Source organism: Apis laboriosa, unplaced genomic scaffold, assembly GCF_014066325.1.
Source record: "Apis laboriosa isolate Shangri-la unplaced genomic scaffold, ASM1406632v1 scaffold9_cov152, whole genome shotgun sequence".
Classification (NCBI taxonomy): domain Eukaryota; kingdom Metazoa; phylum Arthropoda; class Insecta; order Hymenoptera; family Apidae; genus Apis; species Apis laboriosa.
This window is the reverse complement of record NW_025224966.1, coordinates 4,429,414-4,443,239: the sequence shown is the minus strand read 5'-3', so window position 1 is coordinate 4,443,239 and position 13,826 is coordinate 4,429,414. Positions and strand designations below refer to the sequence as shown.

The following is a 13,826-nucleotide window of genomic DNA, read 5'->3' as shown; positions in this document are numbered from 1 at the left end:
ATACATCATACTTACTTAGAAACGCTTATATATGGCGAATATCGATCCATCTTCTAACGTCTCTTGTGCATTGCATAATTTGTAACAAAACAGGTCTTAACTTGAATCAAATTATTCAATTCAATTTACACGCTTCAGATATTTACAATACGTATATTTCACGATGAATCACAATTTTCTAACTTTTTAAATACTTTATTCATCGTAATTTTTAAAGTATTTTCAATTTTGAATTACGTCGTAATTTAAAAAGCTGTTGAAATTTGTAACGGCAGAGATTATCCTTAAATCATGTTAGAAGAGAGAGTTGTAGATCAGCGAAACGTTGCACACATTTTTTCCAGGGAATATATGTTACGACAAACCTTTATCCAACGTTAATACCGTAGCTTGTGGATCGTGCACAGAATGGCTATTTTATCGAGTCTACGTAAATTGACGAATATGGTACTCTTGAAAAAAAAAAAAAAAGAAGAAGAAGAAAAGAGAGAGAGAGAACTGGTAACTCGAAGGAGTTATTACCGTTTCGTTGCTACTTCTCGTTTCCCTTGAACAACTTTGGATTGTACCTTGGATTTCAGATAAGGGTACGTGTAATGATGCAACGTTGCAAACGGTAATCCCAAGAAAAAGGCAATCTATTACGGGATAAAGTATTTACGTGTAACGATAAAAATTGACTTTGATAAAAAAAAATATAAAAAATAGTGGTCTGATCGAAACAAAATTGGACTACTTAGTTAGCCTTAGCGACATAAATACTAGTTGTACGTACCTGTATATATAAAAATAAATTGAAATACAAGATAAAGTGTATGGAATTAGGAGAATGTCGATCGATTTCAAAATCTTAGAGAGAATCTCCATAACACGAAAATAAAGTTTCTCGGATACTATGCAAGGAATTTAATCATAATAAATCACAGGAATTACAGTAATACGTATGAAAAACGTGCCATCCAGACACGTGGCAGACACACGTGGCAGAATGTGAATAAAGATTTCAGATTTAGATTTTTCTCGCGTGAATTTTGTCGAGAATTTAAAGACACGTAGTCAGTTTTTATAATAAAAGCTTATGTCGAGTCGAAATTTTACGAATTCCACGAATATCACCTCAATTTTTACATCTTGATTGATCTGGAATCGCCGATTGAATCCATTGATCACAATCTCGGTGATCGTAATTTACACGCGCGGATGTTTGCACGTGGAAATTTTGCGAGTCGTTATCAGTGATACGATGCAATTTCATCGCATTGTAAAGCAGAGCCACGTGAGTTCTGACCAATATGTAAAAAAAAAATCTTGAAAAAGACGAAACGTGAAATTCTCGTTCGATCATCCATCGCGTACAGTCATCTGCTTATAGACGAATATACATACTTATTGAGAATAAACATATTAATATAAATATATATATATTATAGCGCGATTATCGTATTTGTTTCAGAATTTGGTATATGGGTCTTTGTTGGATATTAAGAGGCCTGAAGCGGCAACAACAATTAACGGATCGTAGGTCGCGATGGTTGAAAGAGAAATATCTTCAGCTTTATTTCGAGGAAGGTTGCCTCGAGCCGATGACAGCTGACGCTATAAGGGCTTTCGGCGGTCGCGATTGGTCCATGACTGAAAGTATTGGAACGCTTTCACCGACGAGTAGCGGTAATCTTCGTAAACGAAACGCCAAAGGGAAGAAAACGAAATCCATCGGCAATATTCACGCGTTAACAAAGGTTCGTTTCACGTATTCTCTCTATCATTAGTATCATTTCTTTCTATAATATAAATATTATATTCCCTGATTATACTGATTCACTCTCTATTAAATATTAGACGATTAATAAATTAATTTTTAAATTCGAATATTTTGATAATTTGATCGAATAAGTTTGAGGCAAGTTTTCGTTAAAAAATAATATTACACGTGATTATTTGATACATAGAATTTCCATCACGCTCGGATGGAAAATTTTATTCTTCGAGTCAATTCACAATTGGACGATTCGAATGGAATAATAAAAGTAAATTGGAAAAATAAATTGATAAAAATTCGTTCGAGGGATTTCTCATCTAATAAGATATTACGCGTGATTGTTTAAAACAGGATTTGAGCCTAAAGCAATTCGACTCCTCGTCTTCGGATGGAGGCTTATCAACGGCCCCACTTCGGCATATTACGGGTAGCAGGGAATCCTTGACGAGAATCATACCGGCATCCCCACGGTCTAGCAGGGATCGAGTACCCCCACGCAGCCCTCCCGGATCAGCCGAACGAATTATTAGTTCCAACTTGCCTTACTCCAGCTTTCAGAGGTAAGGATTCCGATAATTTTCGCCCCTCTGAAAGGAATTGGACGAGAAGAAGGCGAAGAATAGAGAAGTAGAGAATAACTCGACTTTTCAAACTCTAGAAATTCCCGATAGTTCTTGATTACTTCCGCCCTCTCGATTAATTGCACCCCATTATTCCTTAAAGCTGCAACATCAACAGCACAGCGAACCGAGATAAAAAGACACTCGTGCCTTTCTTTTTCTTCTTTTTCCTTTTTTACGTAAAATCAACTCTTTCGTCTTGCGAATTAATTAAATCTCTGATTATATAATATTATAAATTAATTTTATATTTTCCGTGTTTCGTGAAATTAAATTAATTAATTAATCAAATACGCGTATTTTCTAGTCTCTCTCTCTCTCTCTCTCTCTCTCTCTCTCTCTCTTAACGAATTGAAATTCCAAAAATTCAGTAAAACTTTACTTTTAACATTGCATCGTGGAGAGTTTCATCCATGATTCTTTATCGAGAGAATAAAAATTTAATTCAAAGAATAATTCGCATCGCGAACTTATCTTCGAACTTTATATAATAATAATAGTAATAATCCACCCTCGTCTCGATCTTTTTATTAATTGCATTATTAATTGTTAAAAAGATATTGAAATAAATCGTAACATCCGGTAACATTGTTTCAAATGGTACTCACACAGCCTATTGTGCGTCGCTAGAGACAAGGATAAGAATGGATCGGGAATGTCAGGTGGGCTGGAGGCACCTTGGCAAGTGAAAGCGCGCACCACTTCCATAATGTACGAAACGCAGTTGAACTTTGTCGAGTTCGTCGCTTTGTTCCGCTCGTTCAGCCTGAGAGCGAGAAAGGATTTGCGCGACTTATTCGGCCAACTTGCGATCACTTGCCGTAGCCAGAGCGACGGCTCTTTGAGAGACTTTAATGTACGCCCGCCTGTGTTGAGACAGACCAGTGATGCGACCCCTCAACGAATCGGTCAGTTTACGTTATTTTATATATCGTTAATTTAATTATCAACAATATTCTAGACGACAAGTGGTTTCGATCTCGAGTTTTTTTACAAATTTCAATTTTTTAATTCTACATTGACACGTTCAATGCGATTTTATTATATTTTTAAGAAATATAAAAGATGCGAACAAGAGTTTTCGATCATTCAGTCTTCCATTTGCATATCATTTGTTTTGAGGATCGATAAATTCTTTTGAATTTCGTTGTATTTTTTCATCCTTTCCACTGTTTTTTTTCGTATCAAAAAAAAAAATCGATATCCGCCATCATCTCTGATCTGCGATGTCGCATCGGATGTGTCAAGCAATTATAATTTTTCTTTCAAAATACTATCGAATAAAATGCTATGAAATTAAAATTTCGATAAATTATTCTCTTATATTAATATTTCTCAAAACGAAACGTGTTGTAAAGAATTCGAAGACAAGTTTCACGAATAGATTGTTTTTTTCAATTTTGCTGATCAAAAATATCGTCCAAACAGGTCTTTTAACGAGGAATAATTCCATAGACTGTCGTGAGTACAAAACCAGCAGCAACCTTCAAAAGAAGCAAGTTTTTGACGCGGTGGCTGCAGCCAGTATCGTTAATAATTGTTCTGGCGTTGATACCTCGAAATCCCAAGTAATCACCCTGGCGACGTTCACTAAATTTTTGGAATCTCGTCAACAAGAGAAATTGACCGACGATGAAATCAAGGCGCTGGTCAAGGTAACGTAAAAATATATCGAAACATAACGAACTTCTTTTACTTTTGTCCAAATTAAAAAAGTTCAACGCCCATGAAAAAATAAATCGATAATCGTTTATTTTTCTTCTTTTATTTATAGAATAAAAATAAACGAAAGAGAACTTTATTTTTTATATATATATATATATATATATAAATTATGCGAATAAAATATCGTGAATATTCATTGCAGCGTGACGAAACGGTTGTTTATTTAAAAAAAAAAAAAAAGAAAAGAAAATAATATATATTCAAACGAAATATGGAAATACGCATTGAACACATTGAATAAACAATCGCAGTTAATACGATGATATTATATAAAAAAATATTTCGAGTAAAAATATATAATGAATTGACATTGGTAGACATTGAACGACAATTTAAATAATGAAAAATCAATATAATATTATTTCATCGTTCACATCGTTTGCGCATGATATTTGACGATATACAATGCCAAAATATAAAATTATTTCGTCGTGTAAATTGATTTTAAAATTTAGATATTTTTTTTTTTTTTTTTTTTTTTTTTTTTTTTTTTTTTTTTTTTCTCTTCTTTTTCATCGTAGAAAGTTTCATCATTCGAGAAATGCCAGGCATTTCGAGGCACATCAGGTGTATCGATCGTGTGAATCGCAGGTCACGATATTTTCCTACATCCAACAAGTCACGTAATGCGGTTGATTACTTCAAATTAGGATGCGTAACATCAATGACATTGTTCCGCCGTTCTGAGGTTATGCTGTTGTGGTACAATGGCATACAAAGATATTGCAGAGCAGCACAATCAACCGAGACGATTTGCTCTGATTCCAGCGACACGAGCCGGACCCAGGGCTACGTACACAATGGTGTTTGTCTTTCGAGGGCTTTGCACGGTACATGATGGACAAGGACAATTATGCTTTCCCAAACGAGTATGCAACGCCGTTCGAGACTGAAATGCAACAGCCATTGTCCCAGTATTACATCGCCAGCTCGCATAATACTTATTTAACAGGTCATCAACTCAAAGGAGAATCCTCGGTCCAGCTTTACTCTCAGGTAAATGGGAACTTCGCCTTTGTGAAAAGATGTAAAAGAAATTAAAAAAAGAGAAGGAAAAAGGAAACAAGAATTAAATGTATAATTAAATATATTCGAAGATTGTAGATCTTAAATTTTTAGATAATTTTAAAACATTGTGCCAAAAGATTCGATTCGAAAAGAAAGAAAGATTTTTCTACTCGACTCGTGTTTGATTGTCGTTTAACGTCAGATAAGCTTTTCTTATTGTTGGAGAAGAGAAAAATTGACGAAGTTGAAAGAATGGATCTGGATATCGGAAATTGGTTGGATTATATCGAGTATATAAAATCGATGGAGAAAGTAAAGAAGTAGGAAGAAAGAAAAAAAGTGTTTGATTAGAAAATTCCATGAAAAATGTAAGAGAATTTCGTGGAAAAATTAAGAATTGAATTCAAGATAAGAAATACGTATACTTTGCCATCGCTATAATGAAAAGAACCTTCCAAGAACTACATCGATAGAACGATTCAACTTTCTCTATTATTACTCTAAATTCGAATCACACTAAAAATATAAATCTTTTCTCTGTAAATAAATAATTAAGTATGAAATAAATAGCATTCTCGTGAAAAATAACGAATAAACGAATTAACGTTTCTTCAATGATAGAAAATGCGTTGAACATTAATGTGTCAGTGAAGATATACGTGAAAGAAAAAATTCTCAGAAAATAAAATCCGCAATAAAACGATGGACGATAAGCCTGTGACGGTAAGCTCATTTTCCAGGTACTACTAACAGGATGTAGGTGTGTAGAACTCGATTGCTGGGATGGCGATGATGGATCCCCAGTTATTTACCATGGTCACACTTTCACTACCAAGATACCGTTTCGCTCGGTCGTAGAGGCGATTGATAGAAGTGCTTTCGTCAGTTCCCCGTATCCTGTCATCCTCTCCATCGAAAATCATTGTTCGCAAAGCCAACAAGCTCGAATGGCCCAAATATTTCAAGTACGTCATCTTTCATCCTATGTTTCGAATATTTTGTATTAATTAACACGTGCGTTTTTCTAAGCGAAACATGTTGAACCATGTTTTTTCTTTTTAAATAATTATGAAACAAGTATCATTAAAATTGCGCATTTTAAAAAATAACCTTAATAATAGTAATTTTAATTTTGATAAATAACCCTCCCTTCTATTTTAAAAACTTTTATAATTTATTTCTTTTTTCTTTTTCTTTTTTTTTTTTTTTTGCGTGATATTTTACAGAGAAACAAACTTTGACTGTACCAAATTATTGTACTATATTTCAGTCGGTATTTGGGGACAAACTGGTGACAAAGTTCTTGTTCGAGACCGATTTCAGCGACGACCCCCAACTGCCATCGCCGTCGCAGTTGCGCTATCGAATATTAATCAAGAACAAAAAACTGGTGGTGGATCCTGCCGGCCCTTTGGCGCATCCTCCTTTGAGCCATCGTGGAAAAATGCTGATGACCGATCGCGCATCGTCTATGAAACAGATGCGCACCGATGTGAGCAGCCCTTCCGTCGTCTCCGAATATTTCAGCGAGGATGACGACGACGAGGAAGATGACGATGAAGACGACAACATCGATGGTAATATTTTTCTCTTCGAATCGATATCTGGTCTCGACAAAAACTTGTTTCGAACTTGTGTCGAAATTTATTAAAATTGCTTGTCCATTCTCACCCCTCCCCCTCCCCTAATTTAATTATAATCGTATAATTCGATTACGTATCAATCTCGAAACCAAACTGATCTCGAAAACTATCTCGAGCGCAAGAAGTAAACTGATTAAAGTGGAGAGAAGCTAACACGAAAGTTTTACCTTTACAGATAACTCCATTTCCAGCTACGAAAGGTATTTGGGCGGGACGCAGGTGGCGCATACCCGGTTAAAATCAGATTCCGCGGTCGACGATAAGTCACAGAAACAAAGTAGCCAAATAGCGAAAGAACTTTCGGACTTGGTGATTTATCTGCAGGCTATTAAATTTCGTGGGCTGAATACGACGCCGGGAACCGCGGCTATCGGGAAAACGCGTCATCAACCGCACACTGGGCCTGTACAGAGGCACAGTATAGCTGGAATAGGAGCCACCAGCATCGGTGCATCTTCCGGTTCACCACAATCCCTGTCGACATCGGCTTCGTTAGCGAGCGGCGGGAGCAATATTGAAAATCTGTTCAGGTTAGTTTTTTTACCATTGAAAATCGATCATATTCACATAGGCATGAATTCTCTAACGAATTCGATTTATTAGACTTTGTTAAAATTTTAGAAAAATTTCGTATCGTTAAAACTTGGAAGATAATCATAATTCCGATTGATGAACGAAGGATCGCGGGATATTTCTCTTTAAAACGTTCTTTGGTTTATTTTGATACGACTTCCGGTTCTCGAATTATCGGCGTGTAAAGAAAAGGAAATGAATGATTTTTAATCTTTGGAAAACTTTGAATCGCTGTAACTTCGAACATAATTACTTTCCGTCAACGAGTAAATGATTATTGGCAGAAGCAGAACCTTCCTCTTTGAAATACTTTTTACTTTATCCCGATACGACTTCCGGTTCTCGAAGTATCAACGTGTAAAGGAAAAGGAGACTTTTATTTATCTTAAATCTGATTAAATCCTATTAAAACTTTGAACCTCCGCAACTTCGAAGATAATTATTTTCGATTAATGAATGAACGATCGTTGGAAACATTTTTTACTTTGTCCCGATACGATTTCCGGTTGCCGAGGTATCGTCGTGTAAAGAAAAGGATAATTTTTGGTTGTTCGCTATCTCCGTCCTTGTCACTCGAATCTCTCTCATTGACCTACCCAAAAATTATCAAACTCCAAACAAGTGACAGACAGCGATTCCTAGAAGTAGTACGCATTTCTAGGAAAAAATGTAGGTCACTTGTTTGCGATCTCGTTCTCAATTATTATGGAAATCTTTGAATCCTTACGATATCCTGGCAACCGATCGAGATATCCAGATAATTCAAAATATTCTAGATTTCATGACAAAATTTGTAATTTTTTCTCGCGCTTTCGAAATGAAAAAAAGTTTCACTTAAAAATTTCGTGCGATGTAAAAAATTGCGTGCGCAGAAAAATTTAAATTTACTATCTATATAAACACTCTCCGTAAACATTTCAGATTCACTCGTGGAGTTCCAGCTTGCTTCCAATGCTCCTCCCTGAATGAAAGTACGGCGAAAAAGATATGCAGGAAACAACCTCTAGGGGTTGTCGCTCATGCAGAAACCCAATTGATACGAACGTATCCAGCTGGTATGCGTATCGACTCGACGAATTTCAATCCTGTAATCTTCTGGGCCTTCGGTATTCAAATGGTGGCGCTAAATTATCAAACGGACGACGCTGGGCTGAATCTGAACGCTGCTATGTTCGAGCAAAATGGACAGTGCGGATACGTTAGAAAACCTTCGGTTATGTGGGACAAGGGTCACATGATGTACAGGTACGATTACCAATTGAATCGAATTGAAATGTAACGAAATGTGTATATATATATATATCTTGGCTTACATTCGCTCGATGTATAAAAGAAATATATATAAAATTGATTTTGCAGACGATTCAATCCATGGGACAAAGAATTCGACGGACTGCATTCGGCACATCTGACGCTCTCTATAGTTTCCGGCCAGTACGTCTCTCCAACGAATTTCGTGGCAAGCACTTACGTCGAAATCGAGCTGGTCGGCATACCGATCGATTGCGCCAAGCATAAAACGAAAGTAATACAGAACAACGCGCTCAATCCTATTTGGAACGAGAAATTTTGCTTCCAAGTAATGTTCAAAGATCTCGCGTTTCTGCGATTCGGAATCGTGGAAGCGAGTTCCCATCACTTGATCGCCCAAAGGGTGATCCCGTTGAAGTGCTTGAAGCCCGGCTACAGGCACGTGAGGCTACGCTCCTGCAAGAACAAACCTTTGGCCCTGTCCACGCTTTTTATCTATTCCCGTTTGGAGGAGGAGAGCCTCGATTACAACACGTGTTGCCGGGATCACAAGGAGTCGTCGAAGCGGCCCTCGTCCGGCAAAGAGCCGGAAAAACTGACCACCGTTGACCCTGGACTAGGCGGGGTGACGTTGAAGAGGAGAATGTTCTTCCTGATGGTTTATCACGTGATACCGGACGAACCGTACACCATACTGAAGGTGACGCAGGAGAGCACCACGCAGGAGGTGATGCTGCAAGCTCTTCAAAAGGCTGGAATATCCGCGGACCGCGTCGACGAGTACATCCTCGTCGAGGAGGTGTCTTGCGGTTGGGAGAAGAGGGACAGGGAAGAACTGCCCACCCAACGGGTGCTGGATCCGACGGAGCATCCGTTGCAAGCTCAAGCTCTGTGGAAGGGGCAGGGCCGTTTTCTGCTGAAGAGGGTGGGCGACGACCCGAGCAGCAGGGCATGGTTGGCCTCGATCAGAAGCACGGCCGGCCACTCGAAGCTCGACTCCGAGAGGGACACGTCGACGCATATCTGGGACGAGGCTGACACGTTTCTCGTTTGCGTCTACAACGTGTCGCCCGACATACCGTACGCGATACTCCGCGTGCCCGTCAGCAGTTCCGCCCAAGACGTTCTTGCCCAGGCGCTGGTTAAAGCGAGAAGGATGGAGGACCCGATGAAGTTCGCTTTGGTCGAGGAGCTGGAATGGGGTGGGACCGGGGCTGTTGGGAGCGGCAGCCGCCAACTGAGGGTGTTGCGCGACGACGAGAACGTGTACAGCACCCAAGCCTTTTGGAAGACCCTGGGAAGATTCATCATGAGGGAAAGGGAGCAAGCGATACCCAGGCGTCACCTGTTGCCGGCCACGTTGGACAGGCTCAGCAAAGGTTTCTCCGTGGGGAGGTCGGTCTCCTTGCCCGGTTCCAGCAAGGAGAAGGTCCCTGTCTCCGAAGCCCTCTCCGACCCGACCTCCAGAGGGCTCAGGCATCGTCTGCTGATGCACGGCCGTAGGAGGGAAGTTCACTCCGATGGCGAGGATACCCGCGAGTCCGATATCTTGAACGCGGCCCTCCACTTGAAAAAAGTGTCGTTGAGGAAGTTGAGGGTGTGGAAGTCATAGTGGCAGTCAAGGGCGACGTCGATATCCTCGATCTTCGCCACTCGGAGAAACCAACCGTAAGTTTACGAGTTTGATAGAATTGCATTGCATCGTAGGGGGTCGAAACGTGAGAATCGAGATTAGGTGCGAGTGGGAGCCTTCGAATGTTGTCGTTTTTTAAGAAAAGAAAAGAAACACTCCACTCGATAACCAGCATTGGAACCGGTTATGGTATTAGTAAAAAAAAAAAAAAGGAAAAAAAAGATGCCTAATTGTACTCAACACTGCTTAAAATATGCTATAAATCTGGATCTTTAAAAAACGTTATTACTTGGAGATGGAACCGGTGTTAGCGACGAACAGTATCATCGGTTGAGACAGAGTTTGATTGGACGTAAAGAAAAATTGCAAAAAGACACGCTCGTGTTTGGAGTTGAATGTAAGTTTGAGAGAGAGAGAGGGAGAGAGAGAAAGAGAGATAGGAAAGCGAGCTACGATACGTTCGAACAATCCTGTTAACGCATATTACGCGCTGCCTCGAATTTTTATGAAACTCATCAATGATTTCGTACGCGTCCATATCTGTTTCGTCACACTGATACCACTGAACAGTGGATATATTTGTCTCCTCTTTTATTTAAAAGCTTTGAAAATGAATTTAATATAACTTGATATAGTATCCTTGACAATTCGTTACTTTTAACTGTTCATCATCATCACTTTTCTAGTCATATTGATATTATACAAATATACAAACGTTACATGATCTCCAAGAAAATGAGTTCCTTGAAGAGAAGAGTACCGAAGGATAGTCCAAAGATAATAATAATAATAATAAAAAAAAAAAGAAAGATAATTTTAATCGCAAGCTTTAATTTCGATTAGATTGATTCTTTTGGTTGTAAATTAATGTACATCTGTTTTTCCATATTTTTTTATACATATGTATATATTTTTTTAATCTATACAATATATTTTAATACACGTGTATATTTATATGTAACTCTATTGAAAGGAACATTTGCGTATCACATTGTGAGGAAAAATGGCTTCGAAATGTGGCTTTTATCAATAATATAGGGGGATTTTTACGGTGGAAAATCTACTGAGCATTTAATTTTCTTTCGAAAATGAAGCCGATCAATCTTTCAATTTTCAAAATATGGATATAACTTACAGCGGGACCTGATTCATTTTTATAAGCATTGACTTGTCCTTCGAATAATTAACGCTTGCACTTTAAGTACCTGACTCGTTTTTAGAAGTTCTTTTACTCATAATAATCTTCGACAAAATTGTTATAAATATCACGATCAATGCATATCGATCATGCAGTCACAAATATTAAATTTCCATTAAAATTCTGACAATCAAAGAATATTATTTAATTCTATATACATATATATATATTTTTTTTTTGTAAAAATTTTACTTTTTTTAACAGAAATATTGCAATATCTTTTTACTTATCGAAATATTCGCTCTTTTTTATATTTTGATTATTTTTCATGTAAAAAAAAAGACAATAACGAATTGCTTCTCTTATTGCTTTTCCAACAAATTTTTTACAACAAAGTTTTGAAAAAAACTTTGAAAATAACTCTCGTTACAAACTTGACTGCATGATTTTTTTCAAGAACACATTCAAATAAACAAAAAAGGATATATCAAATTTATTTATCTCATCTACGAAATATAAAATTTCCATAATATCATAATTTTCTATCTCCTCTACACGCGTTACATACCTCATAAGATTAATATTTTATTTCCACATCGCTCCATCCCCTCCCCACTTTATAGAAGACAAAGTAGCAACGTAAAGTAAGAATCTACGTCTAAGTAAAACAAAAAAAAAAAAAAAAAAAAAAGAAAAAAAATGACGAACGAGACGTCTAGTCAAGCTCTATCATCGATGTATGTTTAGAGACGCACTTCAAGTAAGATATATATAAAATTTTATACGAACACGACACTAAACTCGTCCATAATCGAACAAAGCGGCATTCTAACCGAGAGATTCATCGTAGATCAAAAAGAGAAAAAAAAGAAAAGAAAAGGAAAAAAAAAATGGAAAAAACAAATTCTCGAAATCGCGCAGTGAAGGGGTAAAAAGAGTTACAAAGTAAAAATTAACTTGTTACAGCTCTAGTATTTAATAATAATAATAATAATAATAATAATAATAATAATAAAGATATGAAACAACAGTATTATTTCCATGTTCCCATCGATCGCGTTGAATGAAACGAACATTCAACGAAGCTATCAAGTCTAGTCTTCATACGTACTGTGAAGATTTGTTTTTAATTAATTCGTTAACGAGAACGAAATACAGGCAATATATATTATATATGTACATATATATATATATATATATATATATATCCTCTTGGTTAATTGATGATCATCCGAGGATCAGAGATTTTTCTGCGCGAAACTAAACGAAACCAGAGATCTTTACGGCGCGTGAATTCATTGCTACTCAGAATTCAATATTTATAATTTAGTATTTAATAAATATATATTGTTGATATTGGTGAAAAGGAAAAAGAGAGAGAGAGAGAGAGAGAGAGAGAGAGAGAGAGAGAAAGAGAAAAAATGTAGATGATCGATGTTACTTTTACAATCATAATAATAATAATGCCTCCCTATCCCTCGACTATTATATAACTGCGAGTATATTATTATTGTAGATTATAAAAATATATGAGACCAAGGAGTATCGATCATTTTTTCAATATTACGTCGTTCCGATTGTTTAAAGAGCAGACAGTGCATCTATGGATCGATTTCGATCGATTCCTTCCAATCGGAATCTTTTGCCTAATTTTCATGGTATAACTCTTGTATGTACAATACACGGAGATAAATTAGAGAAGAGAGAGAGAGAGAGAGAGAGAAAAAGAGAGAGAAGATAAGGTGATATATAAAATCTACCTACCACGGAGCAGGGACGCCACGAACAAATATATTATTTCTTTGTCTTCCACGCATAATCATCCTAACGAATATCATAGTTTCAATGGACTGACAGTTTCGAAGCGCTGATTCTTCCTCCGATTCTAGAGATTTTCTAGAAATTTTCTGATTCTAGAAGCGGCGAAGCGTCGTTCTATCTCACGAAAAATCTGTCGAGTGTGGTTTAATCGAAGAATTTTGGTTTAATCGAAGAATTTAAACAAAAAAAAAAAATGAAATGAATAATATTTTATGATCGAATGCGATTATCGAATCAGGATGCCGTTTCCAGAATTAAATAAAAATGATGGTTTTAGATAATTTCGTGGCGTCGCTGTGCTCCTCGATATATATTTTTGGACACCACTTCCTTCATCCATATTCTACCCCTTTTTTCGAATATATCTAACAATATATATTCTCGAAGCAAAATTCCAAGATTTAATGAAGAAATAAGAGAAGAATTTATATTAATATAAACTTTATATTTAAATTTAAATTTTATTTTTCAAATTTTGTATATTCTTTTTTCTTTTTTTTTTTATTATTCTGTAATACTGTTGATATTATTCATGTATCTTTTTATTAGTATAGCAAATTTTGATTTGACGTGTACGAAAATCCACGTTTCGAATAATCTAAATTATATCGAAAAATTGGTACAAAATTTCAATTCTAATGAAATTTTTTTTAAA

At 36.6% G+C, this 13,826-nt stretch overlaps 1 protein-coding gene across 5 annotated transcripts in view; it reads left to right on the top strand.

The window, feature by feature from the left end:
* Positions 1–12,368, top strand: part of LOC122720058 (1-phosphatidylinositol 4,5-bisphosphate phosphodiesterase epsilon-1-like) — a 103,065-nt gene extending 90,697 nt beyond the window's left edge. For 4 of the 5 annotated variants that reach the window (XM_043946496.1, XM_043946494.1, XM_043946497.1 and 1 more), the window contains 10 exons: positions 1,454–1,739; positions 2,111–2,319; positions 2,992–3,287; positions 3,808–4,034; positions 4,873–5,100; positions 5,853–6,077; positions 6,383–6,689; positions 6,931–7,285; positions 8,250–8,573; positions 8,688–12,368. In XM_043946496.1, the coding sequence (XP_043802431.1) occupies positions 1,454–1,739; positions 2,111–2,319; positions 2,992–3,287; positions 3,808–4,034; positions 4,873–5,100; positions 5,853–6,077; positions 6,383–6,689; positions 6,931–7,285; positions 8,250–8,573; positions 8,688–10,191 (3,961 nt within the window). In that variant the 3' untranslated portion in view covers positions 10,192–12,368. The remainder of the gene's footprint in view (positions 1–1,453; positions 1,740–2,110; positions 2,320–2,991; positions 3,288–3,807; positions 4,035–4,872; positions 5,101–5,852; positions 6,078–6,382; positions 6,690–6,930; positions 7,286–8,249; positions 8,574–8,687) is intronic. The other variant, XM_043946498.1, reaches the window with a different exon arrangement.
* The last annotated feature ends 1,458 nt before the right edge of the window (positions 12,369–13,826 follow it).